The following is an 18,246-nucleotide window of genomic DNA, read 5'->3' as shown; positions in this document are numbered from 1 at the left end:
AAGGAACTCTGTCTACACAGCTGTTTCTGCTTCCAGAAAAGAAATCATGTGAGAATTGCAGAGGAGTGAGATGTAAATTTATGTTTCACTGGCATTTCCGATCTCTTTCATTTGCATTCCCCTTTCAAAAGGTGGATGTAGCATAGATGCAGCCCAAACATTTTCTTGGTTTCAAACGAGGTTTCTGCCAACTGAGCCTCATGCTTACCATGGCATGTAGTCCTCCTGTGGCTACTTATGGCAGTAAGGAGGATGACAAACTCTCCAGGGCTGAGATACTGTATCTGTTACTATACTCACTCCTCTTGCAACTACTGTGGTCCACTTTAGGAGCTGATACACTTAAGAGAATCAAGCGACCACTCAAGCGACCAGTCAATCAAGCGACCACTCAAGCGACCAGGGAGCTTTGCGACCGGGTGCTGGCAAACAGGGTGCGTGCTAACAGGAGGGAGTTTGGAGAGGGGAGTTTAGAGGGGGAGCTTGGAGGGAGCCAGTGACTTACTTCTGTTGCCCTTAAACTAAATCCTTTATAACAACCTCTATCTGAAACATTTAATTAACCCTCGTATATAACTAGAGTAGGAAATGGAGGCAGAAGCCCAGCAGCAGAGTGGGGGCTATCCTGTTTATTGTGTCGAGTGCAGTATGTATGACTACCTACCCTGTGGGCGGGTGGCGTATGTGTGCGCTCGATGCAAGGAGCTCCTGGCCCTCAGAGACCGAGTGCGTGCTTTGGAGGCCAGGGTGGCTGAACTGGAGGAGCTAAGGAAGGCAGAGGTGTTTGTGGATGAGACTTTCCGGGACATAGTAGGGCTGTCCCACCTCCAATCTGACAGTCCTGAGGCTGTTACGGAGGATGAAAGGCTCAGGGAAGGAGAGCAGTCAAGGGGAGCAGAGGGAAACCATCCTGTAGTTGGGACCCTCCTTCCAGAGGGTGATGTTGTATCCTCTCGTGCCGAGGATACTTCTCCGGGGGAGGGAGCGCCAGCTGTTAGGAAGAAGCAGGTTTTAGTAGTGGGGGATTCCATCATTAGAAATATAGATAGTTGGGTTTGTGATGACCGGGAGAACCGTATGGTGACTTGCCTGCCTGGTGCGAAGGTTGCGGATCTCTCGAGGCATCTAGACAGACTTATGGGCAGTGCTGGGGAGGAGCCGGTCGTCGTGGTACATGTTGGTACCAATGACATAGGGAAGGGTAGAAGAGATGTTCTGGAGGCCAAATTTAGGTTACTAGGAAGGAGACTGAAATCCAGAACATCTTTGGTGGCATTCTCTGAAATGCTTCCAGTTCCACGCGCAGGGCCAGATAGACAGGCAGAACTTCAGAGTCTCAATGCGTGGATGAGACGATGGTGTAGGGAAGAGGGGTTTAGATTTATTAGGAACTGGGGACACTTTTGGGGTAGGGGGAGCCTATACAGGAAGGATGGGCTCCACCTAAATCAAGGTGGATCCAGACTGCTGGCATTAAACATTAAAAAGGACATAGAGCAGTTTTTAAACTAAGAGGTGGGGGAAAGCCGATTGGTGCGGGGGAGCACCTGGATCGGACGGAGACTTCTCTTACACGAGGCTCCATAGACAGGGATTCCCTAGAAGTTAGTCAGATAGGGAACGTGGGAAATAATATATGGGCAAGATCAGATGTGAAACAATCGTGCATAAAAAAATCCACCACGTCTGTGAAAGGCGGACATATAAATAGTGGTAGTTTTCTAACATGCTTTTACACTAATGCTAGGAGTCTGTCTAATAAGATGGGTGAACTGGAGTACCTCATATCAAAGGAGGAAGTTGACATAATAGGCATCTCAGAAACATGGTGGAATGAGGACAATCAGTGGGACACTATCATACCGGGATATAAATTATATCGGAAAGACAGAACAGGTCGTGCGGGTGGCGGAGTGGTACTATATGTGAAGGATAATATAGAATCAAATGAAGTAAAAATCCTAAAGGAATCAAAATGTTCCATAGAATCATTATGGATAACAATTCATTCCTCTAATATGAATATGGCATTAGGAATATATTACCGACCACCTAACCAGGACAGTGATAGTGATGCTGAAATGATGAGGGAGATTAGAGAGGCTATCAAAATAAAAAACACAGTAATAATAGGAGATTTCAATTATCCCCATATTGATTGGGTGCATGTCACCTCAGGACGGGATTCAGAGATTAAATTTCTTGATGCCTTAAATGACTGCTTCTTGGAGCAGCTGGTACAGGAACCCACAAGGGGAGAGTCGATTCTCGATCTAGTCTTGACTGGAACGCAGGATCTGGTCCAAGAGGTAACTGTTACTGGACCGCTTGGAAATAGTGACCACAATATAATAACTTTTAATATTCCTGTGTTGGGAAGAACACCGCAGCGGTCAAACACTCTGGCATTTAATTTCAAAAAGGGGAATTACACTAAAATGAGGAAGCTAGTTAAACAGAAACTAAAAGGTAGAGTAATTAAACTAAAATCCCTGGAAGCTGCATGGAAACTGTTTAAAGACACCATACTAGAGGCCCAACTTAAATGTATACCCCAAATAAAAAAACACAGTAAGAGACCTAACAAAGAACCACCATGGCTAAACAGCCATGTTAAAAAGGCAGTGAGAGAGAAAAGGGCAGCTTTTAAAAAGTGGAAGTCAAATCCTACTGAGGAAAATAGAAAGGAACATAAACACTCCCAAATTAACTGTCATAATGTAGTAAGAAAAGCCAAAAAAGAGTTTGAGGAACAGCTAGCCAAAAATTCAAAAAACAATAGTAAAATGTTTTTTAAATACATTAGAAGCAGGAAGCCTGCTAAAAAAGCAGTGGGGCCCTTGGATGATAAAGATATAAAAGGAGCGATCAAGGAAGACAGTGCCATTGCGGAGCGATTAAATGATTTCTTTGCTTCAGTCTTCACGGCTGAAGATGTTACAGAGGTTCCTAAATCTGAGCCAGCCTTTTTAGGCGACAAATCTGAGGAACTCACTCAGATTGAAGTGACATTAGAGGAGGTTTTGGAATTAATTGATAAGCTGAATAGTAACAAGTCCCCAGGACCAGATGGCATTCACCCAAGGGTTCTGAAAGAACTCAAATGTGAAATTGCGGAGTTATTAACAGTGGTTTGTAACCTATCCTTTAAATCCACTTTGGTACCAAATGACTGGAAGACGGCCAATATAACACCAATATTTAAAAAAGGCTCTAGAGGAGATCCTGGCAATTATAGACCGATAAGTTTAACATCAGTACCAGGCAAATTAGTAGAAACACTAGTAAAGAGTAAAATTGCAAGGCACATAGAAGAGCACGAATTGTTGGGCAAAAGTCAGCATGGTTTCTGCAGAGGGAAGTCGTGTCTGTCTAATCTATTAGAATTCTTTGAAGGGGTTAATAAACATGCGGACAAGGGGCACCCAGTGGACATAATATACCTAGATTTCCAGAAAGCCTTTGACACGGTCCCACACCAAAGGCTTTTATGTAAATTAGGTGGTCATGGGATAGGAGGAAAGGTCCTTTCATGGATCGGGAATTGGTTAAAAGACAGAAAACAAAGGGTGGGAATAAATGGTAAATTTTCACAATGGAGGGGGGTAACTAGTGGTGTTCCCCAGGGCTCAGTCCTGGGACCGATCCTGTTCAACTTGTTCATCAATGATCTGGAAAATGAGGTAAGCAGTGAGGTGGCAAAGTTTGCAGATGACACCAAGTTGTTCAGGACAGTCAAAACCAAAAGGGATTGTGAAGAACTACAAAAAGATCTCAGCAAACTGAGTGATTGGGCAGCAAAATGGCAAATGAAATTTAATGTGGGTAAGTGTAAGGTAATGCATGTTGGAAAAAATAACCCAAATTACACGTACTACATGATGGGGTCAAATTTAGCTACGACAGATCAGGAAAGGGATCTTGGAGTTATAGTGGATAGTTCTCTGAAGACATCCACGCAGTGTGCAGCGGCAGTTAGTAAGGCAAATAGGATGTTAGGAATTATTAAAAAAGGGATCGATAATAAGACAAAAGATATCATACTTCCCCTATATAAAACTATGGTACGCCCACATCTCGAGTACTGCGTGCAGATGTGGTCTCCTCACCTCAAAAAAGATATATTGGCATTAGAAAAGGTTCAGAAAAGGGCGACTAAGATGATTAGGGGCTTGGAAAGGGTCCCATATGGGGAGAGGCTAGAGAGACTGGGACTTTTCAGTTTGGAAAAGAGGCGATTGAGGGGCGATATGATAGAGGTATATAAAATCATGAATGGTGTGGAGAAAGTGAATATAGAAAAATTATTTACCTTTTCCCATAATACAAGAACTAGGGGACACCAAATGAAATTGATGGGTAGTGGGTTCAAAACTAATAAAAGGAAATTTTTCTTCACACAGCGCACAGTCAACCTGTGGAACTCCTTGCCCGAGGCGGCTGTGAAGGCCAGGACTCTATTAGGGTTTAAAAAAGAGCTTGATAAATTTTTGCAGGTCAGGTCCATAAATGGCTATTAGCCAGGGATAAAGTATGGTGCCCTAGCCTTCATAACAAGGGCAGGAGATGGATGGCAGGAGATAAATCACTTGTCTTCTGTTCTCCTTCTCTGGGGCGCCTGGCATTGGCCACCGTCGGCAGATGGGATGCTGGGCTTGATGGACCTTTGGTCTGACCCAGTATGGCCATTCTTATGTTCTTATGTTCTTATGAATCTGCTAGTGGTGCCAATAGAAATTTTTGCTGAACGTGTAGGGGACCCTTAGATAGTGTCCGAGAGGGTCACACAATGTGTCACCTTATTTCTGTAGCCTCTCTCTCTCTCTGACACACACACACACACACACACACACGGTTACTAAGGGAAGATCAAGTCACTGGTAAACTTAGGAAAACACACAGAAAGAAAATCTGAGCCTGGGGCACATGACAGGAAGTTGACAGAAACAGATGATGTGTAGGCAAGGACAGTTATACTTAGCACTGATGCGACAGCTGTCAGTTGCAGAATTGCCTCTGGAGGGCAGTGGCAAAATCTCATCAGCTGGCACACACAAAACCTGGACACCACACTAGTACACGTATGATGGGGAAAATCCTGCGTAAGTAACCAGACAAGCCACCAAGTAAAGTGAGCTTTCACTCATCATATAGGCCACATGAGCAGTTTCATTCATGCAACGCTGGCCCGCTATAATGCATTTTTACTTGTGCTAAGTTCTGTTTAAATCAGGTATAAATTCTGTCACCTGTATGAAAGCGGTAACAGTCCAAATACATATCTTCTTGACAAGCTCTCTACCACCATTAGTATGAATACCTTCTCTTCCCAACGAAGCTATGGATTTTTCACTTTCAGTCCCTTGGGTACTATGTTCTTCTTTTTGCACTTGGAAAGTAAGATGATGTCTGTCTGGACCTGGGTGAGTTTCTTCATATAGTTGATGGACCTCCATTCCAAACAGCTAAATGTAATGCCTTGCATGTTGACTAGTAACAGAGAGGTAGCCCTGTCAGTCTTTCCCAAACAAGGGCAGTTTCAGCTGCCCTAACTACATCCACTTTCCTTCAGATTAGGAGCCTGGAAAAAAAAAAAAAAAAAAAAAGAGCCACCTATGCTATGGACAGGACACCTTCACAAGCTATCAGAGAGGTAGCCATGTTAGTCTGCATCTGCAAAAACACATCCTGTGGCACCTTACAGACTAACAGATTTATTGGTGCATATGCTTTCGTGGGCAAAGACCCACTTCATCCAGGCCTTAAACAGGGAAGCCAGAAGAACACGCCATGCTTTATATATTTTAATGAGTTTTATGAGGAGGCAGTTCTTAAGGAAAGCAAATATTGTGTTGCATATGTGTTGCAGATATTTTAATTAGGTTTGATTTTTTTTTTTTAAATGGAATATATGAATTTTCTTCTAACTTATGGTCTTTTTACGCCTGCTTAGAATAATGACATTTAGGTAGTGTACAGCCTAATTGTAACATGCTAATAAGCCAAAACCATAGCTATCCCCATCTACAGAGACTGCGTGTGACATGAACAGGATTTCCGACAAAGCTGTGATTTGGTCTTGCTCTAGCACACACAGTAAAAATGAGACAAGTGTATAGCGGACCACACATTTCTGTAGCACTTTATGATCCTGACTCATCATAAATACCTACCCTCTCAGGTCCCCCTCCCTGCCTTGAAAAGAGAAACAAAACCACAAGCAGGAAAATGCAAGCAGAAGAATGTGAAAGGAATATTACATAATTACTGACAGAGGTAGCGCCGGAATCACTAATCAAGTTACACTGTTCGTACTAATAGTAGAAACTACAAAGGCATTTTATTTTTATATGTGAATAAGTGCAAGTGTATTTATTCTTGAATACAACCCTCCAGTAAGGTGGTAAGAGTCACTAACCATTTCATCTGTCAGATCAATTACCTTACCAAGTAATAGCCAGGGAAATGCCTCAGGTTCTGAAACTTATGGATAATGTACTTTGTTCCCTGTAGTTTTTGGAGTTTACTCAACCCTTCATTGTGTTGAGGTAAAGCATGCATTTTACTGCTCAGTCTCTGGGAAATTGCCAAAAAAAATCCACATATGCTTGCCTAGGTATTAAAATTATATTTTATTATGCTGCTCAGAGGGATTTGAGTGCTCAATCTTCAGAATTAGACCATGACACACACTGTATTTTGGCAATTTATAAACCTAACTTGACCTTCTAGTTTCTGAAAGTCTCTCTCATTGTGTAAAATATCAGTGTTCTTATAGCTGCATAAGTAATTAATTCCATGTTCCATTTCACACCTTTATGGACTTTGTTTAGCCAGGAATTCCCCATAGGGCCAGCAGTGACTGGCCAATGCCTACCCTGATCCAAAGAACAAATATATTCCTTAACAAGCCACAGTTCACTTGAGTACATAATTTATTTACCATCCACCTGGATGCATTCTGACATACCAGCTTTCTGATCCCTCCTGGGAAGAGAATGGGGATGTGTGTGTATTAAAGGTTTACTTGTGTAAGTCAACATTTAAAGGAACCCTGCATTCAGGCAACAGAAAAGCTCATTGTTAATGTAAGACAGCCAAATGCACTTAGATGTGGTGAGCTTTCACTTCTGTCTACAAGGACTGCAGCAAAAAGTCACATCTCTCTTGTCAAGCATAGAATACATAGTGCCATAGCAACAGCAATGCTCAGATACAGAGTTCTTAAGTCTAGACTGCAAAACTGTTTCCCTATGAATCCGTACTTAGGCTGTTTATACCTGACATAGCAGTCAATTGCTGATATACAACTTTAACTATGCCAATTGCATAGCTAAAAATCGACTTATCAGCAGTCAGCTACTCCGGCTGTCTCCACGGAATTCCTCCAGTCAACCTTCCTCAATCCTCACTGCTCACGAAGAGTTCCATGGTTGACCCCGGAAAGCGCCATTTTGCGCTTGTGCAGAACAAAACCACAGAAGGTTGACCCTGAATGGGTTCATCTTTCCTGGTAGTGTGGCTGTAGACTAAAACCAGAAATTCAAATCCATCACTTGGGCTGCTTCTGCAATTTACCTTGCACAGGGCACTAATCAACTCTGCATGAGCCAAGAAGCAGCCCTGTTAAATGTCTTCAAGATGAGGCTAGCAAAAAGAGTGGAGGATGCTTGGAATGGCAGGGGCTTATTTTATCCGATTGCTATTACATTCCCCCTAATTTCAGTTGTGTTTATTTCCAATGTAACTGGATGTACTGTAATGGTCACATTTGGGGGTTTAAGGCAGGACATCTGCACCTCTGCCATCTCTGAGAAGACAACAGACAACCTATTTTCCTACCAATGCAGGACTGTCCCCTTTGCTAGGTCTTAGAAGTTGAACTGCTGAAGTCCTGACCCTTGTAATGTCTAACCCCTCCCTCGGGAAGTCAATTCCATTGCCTAATAACTACAGCTGTCAGGAATGAATCCCCTGATGTCTGGGCAAGTGCCCTCCCCCAAATCGCATCTTTCTGATTCTAGTGACACCCCCATGGTAGATTTGTGAGCCATGGACAGAAAAAACATGCACAGCTGTGCAGAGATCCCAACAGCCACTCCCCCATCCTCCACCACCTTCCAGCATCCTTCCCACCAATCCAAAAGCAAACCCCACACCCAAACACAGCACCCACGGCTGGGGTGCCCCCTGGTGGGCAGTGGGAGGTGCCAGTTGGTGAAGGGGAGGCACAGAGCCCTGGAGATGCCAGAATGGCTCCAACTCCAAGCTCCTGGAGGAAAAGCAACTCTGAACTCGGCCCCTAACGCCAGGCCCCAGCCGGCGGCTGAAATGGGGGGAACTGAAGGTACCGCTCGGGTTGTGGGGCTCTCAGGAACGCTCTGCAGCAGCGGCTGCAGCATTGTGCAAGACTCACTGCAGCGGCACCCAGGGCTCCGCCGGCCCGGCACCGCGGAACCGCAGCAGCCGGGCCAGCCCGGACAAAGGGTTCGCGGCCCGGCCTCGCCTCGGCGCCCCCAGCCCGCCAAAAGGAGCGCCTCGCCCGCCGCCAGCGACGCGCAGCCCGCCCCTCAGCAACCAGGAGCAGCCCCACAGGGCTCTGACCCCCCACCCGTGCCCGGCAGCCCCCCGCCCTCCCGCGGCAGCTTCCTACCCTACTTAGCCCCATTCAAGGCCACCCCATGCCCTTCCCCCCAGCAGCCCGATCCCCGTGCGCTCTAATCACCTGCAGCAGGCCCCACCCCGAGCGCCCCATTAGCACCCCCCACTCATCAAAACCCTTGTCTTCCCGCGGGCCCCACCCTACCCCCCCGCGGGCCCCATCCCGCCTGACCCATCCGCCCAACCCCCTCCCGGGCCTTAAGCCCCACCCTCGCCTGACTCATCCCCCTCCGGGCCCAGGCCCCCCATCTCGCTCAGCAACACCCCTATGTGCCTTCGCCCGCCCGCCACGTGCCGCGCCGCGCACTCACAATGAGAAGGCTAGAGATGGCTGCGGCTCTCCGGCCGGCCGGAGGGAAGGCGGCGGCGGCGGCGGCGGCGGCGCCGCGGCTGCCCGCGGAGGCCCCCATCGCTGGCGGCGGCAGCGAGGCTCGGCGTGGGGATGTCACAGAGCCATGGAGCCGGGGCCGGGCGGCCGCGAGAGTAGAGAGGGGCGCGCCTCGCCCAGCGCCGCGGTGTGCACGGCGGAAGAGATGCCCATCGGGGCGCGCTCAGCAGCGGCAGCGGCCCGGCGACGCGGCGGTCCCGCTCTCCGGCTCCAGGAGCGCGGGCTGCGGGTCGCACGGGAGCAGGGCCGGGAGCCCGCTTCCCATCGCTCCCGCGGGGCTACGCCCGCCTCACCGGCCGGCTTCAAACTGCCAAAACCCGGCCGGGCGGAGCAGCTACCAGCAGGAGGCGGGAGGGGTGCACACGTGGGGCAGAAAGGGGCGGGATCTTCCTTTTGTTGCGTCACGCAGGGGGGCGTGGCGCCACCCAGCGTTCTGCCTGGGAAGGACAGTTCCAGCCATCCGGACAGCTGCTCTCTCGGCTGCTGAAGTCAAGAGGAACATTTTGTGTTGGACAATCCACTTCTCTGGACCAGGAACCAGCCGGGCCCTGGCTGAATGGGGAGATCCTTTTGGTCCTATCCTGCTGGCCCTCATCCATCCCCACTAGGGGTGAAAGTCACTTACCTTTCTTACAGGTGCTCTCCTATCACAGCTCACCCCCTCGTGTGTGTGTGTGTGTGTGTGTGTGTGTGTGTGTGCGCGCGCGCGCGCACACCTGAGAGAGAGAGAGAAGACCGGACAGTACGGCTGTGCCACATCACATCAGACCTGAACGCATTTCACTGACAAAGTAAAAACTGAAGCGGATGTGTAACGTAAAATATTGTGAATGTCATATATAGAGTTAAAGCAACAACTGATTTTCTGTTATTTGTGCCACTGCATTCCCATTGGAATGTGAGCAGGTGTGGGGAGGCTTAGGGCGGGGCTGCAGGAGTCAGGGCAGAGGGTTAGGTGGGCCGGAGGCTCAGGGCCAGGGGTGGGGTGGGAATGCCACAGGCTCAGGGCTGCAGGATGTGCCAGAGGTTCTGGAGGTTCAGGCCAAGTGGTATCGGGGCAGGGGGTGGAGAATCAGGGTTGGGGGGCTCAGAGCAAGAGGGAGCAAGAGGCTCAGGGGGCAGGGGCATGGGAGGTGCAGGCATCAAGGCGGGGGGCGGAGGGGGAGTTTGTGTGGATCCTGGAGCTGGGTAGCTTTACCTGGCTACAAGAAAGCTGCAGACAATCTCTGTGGGAGCACTGCTGCAGGGAAATTGGCAGCAGTGTGAGAGACCCCCTGGCTTCTTCCCAGAGACTGCTGGCAGTGGTGCACACCTAAGAAGGCCAATAACCTGCCAGCTGCCTCACCTGTCTGGGTATGCAGAGTCCCCAGTGCCAGCCTGCAGCAGCAGGAGCCAGGCTGGGAGAGCACATTGCAAGCTGAGTCCCAGCCAGCTCTTTATACAGCACATCCTGGCTGGCTTTTGCAGGAGTGTGGTGCACTGGGGCCCACCCCTCTACTTTCACCTTTGATCTTGCCATGGAGTGAATGATTAAATAATATTTAGATGCTGATCCCTCATTTATTTATTACTAGATGTACCCAGACTTGCTTGGGTCCTTGACTCTTATTATTTATTTATTTTTTTGTGTGGGGGTCGGAAGGGGAGAGGCAGGGGAGAAATGCAGGCATCAGGAAATGGTGTGGAGGGTGCAGGAAGCTGGGTTTGGAGGGGTTGGGGTGAAGGTTTGGGGGTGAGGAGTGGCTCAGGGCAGGGAGGTGGGAGGCATGGGGGTTGGCTGAAGAGCTGGGACCCAGGGGAAGAGGGTTGCCATCTTCTTAATGGCTGATAACTGGACTGCTAATGTCCTGTCCCTGTACTACATCTTTCTCCATCACTCCACCTTCTTCTCTACCTCTTTCCCACAAACCCACACCCCTGTCACTTGCTTTTTCCCTCTCCCTATCTCTTACAAGATACTTTCCACCTCCCTCTGTCACCTCAGCTAGGCTACCTCTGCTCTGGGGCTGGGAGAAAAGCTACTGCTGCCTGACAAGGGGCCTGCTTGCAGGTCAGAGGCAGCCCCAGCAAAGCAATGGCTGGTGTGAATTAATGACATCACATTTCCCTTTACCTGCGGCAACCATACTTCAGTGTCCAGTCAGTACATCTGACTGGACACTGCCGGATCCTTGTTTCCACTGGAGTTTATGGTTAAAAACCAAGCACCTGGCAAACCCAGGAGGGGCAGGGCCATGGAAGTGATAAGGCCTTGTGTCATCCCCACTTTTAGGAAGAACCCATCACCTCTGTGCCAAACCAGCTTTGTTTCCTTCTTCCCACCCTTTCCAGGAAAACTGATTTGGTGGCAAGGGGGAAAGTAGTGAATATAATACTGTATACCTGACCTTCAGCAAGGTCTTTCACACAAACCCACGTGACATTCTGATAAGTAAGCTTGAGAAATGTGGACTCAGTGGAACTACCAGTAAGTGGATACATAATTGGTTAAACAATCTCAGAGAAAGAATAACTACGAATTGAATGATGTCAGATCTGATGGAGCTGTCAAGGAGGGGGTTCCACAAGGATCTGTTCTGGGTCTGGTGTTGTTTAACATCTTCATTAGTTAAAGACCTGGATGTAGGAAGAGAACAAACTGATCGGATCTTCAGATGACACAAAACTGGAGAATGGGGGTGGGCACAAGAGGTAGTCAGTACTTTGGAGGATAAAGCTAAGGTTCAGAGAACTCTTGATACATTGACTGTGGCCCAGGTCTCCAACAAGATGCAATTCATCAAAGACAAATGTAAGATCCTACACTTAAGGAAGAAAAAACAAATACACAAATACAGAATGGGGGAAATTGGCTTGGCAGCCGTGCTGCTGAGAACAACCCCAACATGAGTCAGCAATGCAATGCTGTTGCAGAAGAAGCAAATGTAATTTTAGGTTGCACTGATAGAGGTTTAACAGGCAAGTTATGGAAGGTGATAGTATTATTTTATGGAGCTAGAGCATTCAGATAGAGCATTCTGTCCAGTTTTGCTCACCAAAGCAAACACAGAGATATGAAGTACCTGAAAAGGATCGAGAGGTGAGTGACAAAGATGATCAAAGGGATGGAACGCAAGCCAGGTGAGCAAAGGCAGGACAAGCTGGTTGTGTTTAGTTTGGAAAAGAGGAGATTAAAGGGGGATATGATAGTCTTCAAATATTTGAAAGACTGCCATAAAACACAGGTAGAAAAATTGTTCTGTTTTGCCACAGAGGTCAAGACTCACTGGACTCCAGGGAGATTATTGAACCTGCATGGGCCATAGGAAAAGCTTCTTCCAGATGAGAGAGAGTCTGAGAGGCTTTTCTCTCCGTTAGCGTGGGGCCTAGGGAGAGAAGGCAAGGTGCAGCTGCCCCAGGACTCTTTCAGGCAGGTGGTGGGGGACTCAGAGATTTGGCAGGACTGGCCCACCATAGGGTGGTTAAATGTGTTGGCTTGGGACTCCTCTGGGCAGGTGCAGTGCAAGGGGGCATCTCAGAGCTACAGTCATGGGTAGAGCAGGGAGTATCAGGTTGGGGCGGGAGGTTGAAGAGGTCGAGCCAGGGGCTTAGCCTCCCCAAATGCCACCCATGTACTTAAGGAAATTGTAAAAGCTCCTTTTCTGGAAGTTTTCAAATGTAGGCTGTATAGCCATCTATCTTGCACAGTTCAAACAAAACAAATCCTGCCCCTTGGCAGCAGGTTAGAGTAGATGACCCTGACAGTCCCTTCTAATGCTGTGACCAATCTCCCATTTACATACCATACCCTTACGATCATAATTAGCCCCATGCTCATATAAACCACACCATGGAAATTCAGCTCCCTGTGCTGTGAAGGGCAGCAGGCAAAGTGCAAAGAAATGGCAGGTAGAAAGATATTCAGCCTAAGAACACTCACTGGGGAAATCCTGGCATCTTAATAATTGTAGCATGAGATCTCTGACATGCATACAGAACAGAGTCACCTCAGCTATTTAATGGCTCACTGAAGAAATTGCTGAAACCTGAAATATCTACTTTTAAAGGCTGAAGGGCCATATTAAATCTACTCTGAACTGAACCTGTTTGCAAGGAGTCCAGGAGATGTAGACCAATAATCCATCCCACCCTTCCAAAGAAAACGTTAAATAAAACAAAATCTAATAGGCAAGCATTGGAATCTTTCCTCATAATGATGGAGACTATTACCATTCAACAGAGCGATCTTGGAGTCATTGTAGATAGGTCTCTGAAACATTCACTCCATGTGCAGCAGCTGTCAAAAACAAACAGGATTCTAGGAATCATTAACTAGGAATAGAGAATAAGTCAGATGGTATCTTATTGTCACTATAGAAATCCCTGGTCCACCCACATTTTGAATACTGCATACAGATGTGGTCACCTCATCTCAAAAAAGATATCTTGGCATTGGAAAAAGTTCAGGAAAGGGCAACAAAAACGATAAAGGGTTTGGAAGGATTGCTGTATAAGGAGCGATTAAAAAGATTAGGAGTTTTCATCTTAGAAAAGAGGAGACTAAGGCTAGAGGCACACCACTGCGGAAGATTGACCTCCTCAGAGTTGATCTTCCTGGGTTTCATTTTGCATATGTGCAAAATGGTGCTTTCCGGGGTCAAAATCAATCCTGGAGGTCCTGGTGTTTTCTGAGGTCAAAATCAACCCTGGAGTTCCTTGCAAACAGCAAGGAATAAGAAAGGTAGACAGGAGAAACATTCCTGTCAGCCTTCCTCCATGTAGACAGACATTGAAGTTGACCACCAATAAGTTGATTTTAGCTACACTAATAATACAGCTATAATTGCATATTAGCGGTTGAGTTCTATATCGAGTGTAGACATAGCCTCAGGGAGAGATATGATACAGCTCTATAAAATCATGACTGTTGTGGAGAAAGTGTATAAGGAAAAGTTATGTACTTGTTCCCATAACACAAGAACTAGGGGTCACCAAATGAAATTAATACGCAACAGATTTAAAACAAACAAATGGAAGTATTTCCTCATTCACACACAGTCAAACTCGGGAACTCTTTGCAAGAGGATGCTGTGAAGATCAGGACTTTAATAGGGCTCAGAAAGAACTAGATTAATGGAGGTTAGGTCCATCAATGGATGTTAACCAGGAAGGGTAGGGATGGTGTCCCTCACCTGTTTCTTAGATGCTGGAAATGTGTGCTGTGGGGAGAGATCACTTGGCGATTGCCTGTTCTATTCATCCCTCTGGGACACCTGGCATTGGCCCCTGTTGGAACACAAGGTACTGGCCTAGATGGACTTTTAATCTGACTCAGTGTGGCCATTCTTATGTGTCTTACTCTGGAAAAGATCTTCTTGAAGTCACCAAGAGTTTTTGCTGATTAAGTAAAACCCAGTGGTGGCTGTATGTTCCAGGTCGCCTTTTGCCTTGCACACAGAGAACAGGAATTGTTTCAGGGCCTAGTTTTGAGAATTTAGACTGAAATCTTTGTAGCTCAGGGCTGCTGCCAGCCTACGTAAAATCTGTCAGCTGCAGCCAAAACACTGTCATTTTTTAACAGACAGTCCAGTATTATGTGCATCTTTTCATCACATAAAAGGCCAAAAAATCCCCATTAGTAACACATTGTATGCACCTATACTCTTGTCACCTGTATTTTATAGAGCATGTGTTTTTGGAATCTTAAGATCTTGGTCTTTTTCCACAATGAAAATTGATCAGCCATTTCTGAGAACCAGGTTTGGGAAAATATATTGTTTTTATCCATGTGTAAGGAATGTGCCCCACTGCCTTGTGGGTTATCCTGGGAAGGAGCAAGGCTAAGGGAGTAAACCCTGACAGAAAATCTGGAGGGGAGTCCTAAGGCGGTTCTGTGCCAACTTCTGGCATTTACCCATCAATTTCTGCAGCTGAGCTGGTACCAGACGTAGAGGTTATCCTCTCCTTTGGACTATATCAGTAAAGCCGGGAGGGGAACACTGGTGTCTGGGCAGCCCAGGATCCCAAAAAATTGCCCAGGCTTGTGCCTGGAGAGGTACTTCAGCATCGCTTAACAGCGTTGAACCAACATGGGAGGTAACAGATACCGGTTATAAGCTCTTGCTGGATTGGCGTAGAGAGCAAGTGCCAGGGGTTCCCTTCGACAGTGGGAGAGATCGTCCCATCTCACTGGACAGTCACTGCCTACCTCAAGCTGGGCAGCCCCCAGCCAGTAGGGTACTGTCCCGCCACAGTTCACCTGCCTCACTGGGTGCGTGAGGCTTAAGGTTCCCAAACCTGACAAGTGACTGAAATTTGAGCACCAGGCAAACCAATAAGAAAATCAACAAGAAAAGGAAACCATCAAAGTTTAAAGCTTGCTTGCTGGAATGTGCAGACCATGCTGACACGTTTGACTGAAGATCTTCAGGACACCAGCGACACCCGAAAGACTGCTGTCATCAATGAGGAACTGAAGAGGCTCCAAGTTGACATTGCTGCTCTGCAAGGCCGTGTCTACACTAGCCCCAAACTCAGCTGATGGGAATAAGGGGACTTCGAAGTAGGCGGGGTCCTTTCGAAAAGGAGCCCCGTCGGGACGAGCCGCGCGGCGGCGAGGTGCGTCAATTTCGAAGTGCCGCGGCCACCCGCATACTAATGAAGCGCTGAATAAGCATTTCAGCGCTTCATTAGTAAACTTCAAAATGGCCATTTGCGTGGCCATTTCGAAGTTTGGGACTAGTGTAGACATAGCCCAAGAGACACAACTCGCAGATTTGGGATCTCTAAAGGGAAAGGACTACACCTTTTTCTGGCAGGCTAAAGCCCAAGAGGAACCCAGGGAGCATGGTGTTGGCTTTGCCATCAGAAACACCCTTTTACAAATGGTGGAATTAGTCATGAGCAGATCAGAAAGACTCCTTCAGGACATACTTCAAACTTGCGCCGGTCCTGTCCACCTAATCAGCGCTTACGCTCCAACCCTGTACACCTCACTGGAAGTAAAAGACAAGTTCTATGACGTGGTTAGTGCTGCCATAGCGCAAATACCTGCTCATGAACAACTGTACATTTTGGGTGACTTCAACGCGAGAGTTGGAGCCAATCGTGACTCACGGTCTTCCTGCTTAGGCCACTTCGGTGTGGGAAAAATGAATGAAAACGGACAGCATTTTCTTGAACTTTGCACATACCACAATCTGTGCATCACAAACACATTTTTCCAAACCAAGGCACAGCACAGAATGTCATGGAGACACCCACGTTCGAAACACTGGCATCAACTAGACGTGGTCATCGCTAGACGCGATAACCTCAAAAACGTGCTTCTGACACACAGCTATCATAGTGCCGACTGCAATACAGATCACTCGCTAGTTTGCTCCAAACTCAAGGTGATTCCCAAGAAGCTGTACCACTCTAAACCAACTGCAAGACCCCACAATGATGCCAGAAAGACAGCAAACTCAGAGAGAGCCGAAAAGTTCAGAGAGACCGTCGAGGAGAATCTGCGCAGCAGCCCAGGGGGTGCCGATATGACATCCACATGGCAGCATCTGAGGGATATAATTTATAACACGGCCTTGTTGGTATTTGGAAGAAGAGCTAGAAACACAAATGACTGGTTCGAAGCTAACTCCGATGAGATGATTCCAGCCATCGAAAAGAAGCACGCTGCACTCCTGGAGTACAAGCGCTCCCCGAGTCAAAGTACCCTGCAAGCACTCAGAGCAGCCAGAAAAACTGTACAGCAGACAGCCAGGTGCTGTGCCAACAACTACTGGCTCGAGCTATGCAGCAGCATCCAGACCAGTGCTGACTTTGGTAATTTCAGGGGAATGTATGAGGGCATCCAGAAGGCATCAGGACTCACCCAGAACAAGATGGTACCTCTGAAATCCAAATCTGGTGAAGTCATCGCTGACAAAGCCAAACAGATGGGGCACTGGGTCAAGCACTACTCTGAGCTGTACTCACGCGAGAACATTGTTGTTGATACAGCCCTCGATGCCGTTGAGCTCCTACCAGTAATGGACGAACTGGACCAGGAACCAACTGTGGATGAACTGAAGAAAGCCATTGAGAGCATTGCGGTAGGAAGGGTCCCAGGCCAGGATGGTATACCACCAGAGGTAATCAGGTGTGCCACAGACACTCTCCTGGAACGCCTACATGAACTACTGTGCCTGTGCTGGAGAGAGGGAGAGGTTCCACAGGATATGCATGACGCTAACATTGTAACCTTTTATAAGAACAAAGAAGACAGAAGCGACTGCAACAATTACCGTGGAATCTCCCTCCTAAGCATCACTGGTAAACTGTTCACTCGCGTCATCCTCAGCATACTCCAGGAGATTGCTGAGAGGGTGTATCCCGAATCACAGTGTGGATTCCACGCAGAAAGATCTACCGTTGACATCGTCTTCTCTCTGAGGGAGTTGCAGGAAAAATGCAGGGAGCAAAGGAAGCCACTCTATATTGCCTTCATCGACCTGACCAAGGCCTTCGACTTGGTCAGCAGGGATGTACTGTTCAAACTGCTCCACAAGATAGGGTGTCCACCACAGTTACTCAGGATGATCCAGTCTTTCCACGAAGACATGAGAGGAACCATCCAGTATGACGGCACATTATCGGATGTTTTCAGTATCAGGAGTGGTGTCAAACAAGAATGTGTCCTTGCTCCAACATTGTTCGGGATCTTCTTCGCACTCCTCCTGAAGCATGCCTTTGGATCTTCAACAGAGGGCATCTTTTGCACACAAGATCTGATGGGAAACTGTTTAATCTTGCAAGGCTGAAAGCTAAATCTAAGGTGCGGGAAGTCCTCATCAGAGATATGCTGTTCGCAGATGACGCTGCTGTAGTGTCACACACTGAAGACCAGCTTCAGAAAATGCTGGATTGGCTCTCCAAAGCATGCAAGGACTTCAGGCTTTCCATCAGCCTAAAGAAGACAAATGTACTTGCTCAGGATGTTGCTGAACCGCCATCAATCAGCATTGACAACTATACGTTAGAGGTCGTCCACGAGTTCGTTTACCTCGGGTCCACCATCACTGACACCCTGTCATTGGAGTCTGAGCAAAATAGAAGGATCGGAAAAGCAGCCACAACTCTGTCCAGACTCAGCAACAGAGTGTGGAATAACATCAAGTTGTACACTCACACCAAAATGCAAGTCTACAGAGCCTGCATCCTCAGCACCCTTCTTTACG

The 18,246-nt window shown here is 47.5% G+C and overlaps 1 protein-coding gene across 1 annotated transcript in view; it reads right to left on the bottom strand.

Moving 5' to 3' along the window:
- The window catches only part of TNFRSF21 (TNF receptor superfamily member 21), a 96,958-nt gene extending 87,584 nt beyond the window's left edge, over positions 1-9,374 (bottom strand). Inside the window, exon 1 of the mRNA XM_074988999.1 lies at positions 8,973-9,374. Within this exon, the coding sequence (XP_074845100.1) occupies positions 8,973-9,071 (99 nt within the window). The 5' untranslated portion in view covers positions 9,072-9,374. The remainder of the gene's footprint in view (positions 1-8,972) is intronic.
- Positions 9,375-18,246: the final 8,872 nt, after the last annotated feature.

Source organism: Carettochelys insculpta, chromosome 3, assembly GCF_033958435.1.
Source record: "Carettochelys insculpta isolate YL-2023 chromosome 3, ASM3395843v1, whole genome shotgun sequence".
In the NCBI taxonomy this organism is placed as follows: domain Eukaryota; kingdom Metazoa; phylum Chordata; order Testudines; family Carettochelyidae; genus Carettochelys; species Carettochelys insculpta.
This window is presented reverse-complemented; position numbering and strand designations above follow the sequence as displayed.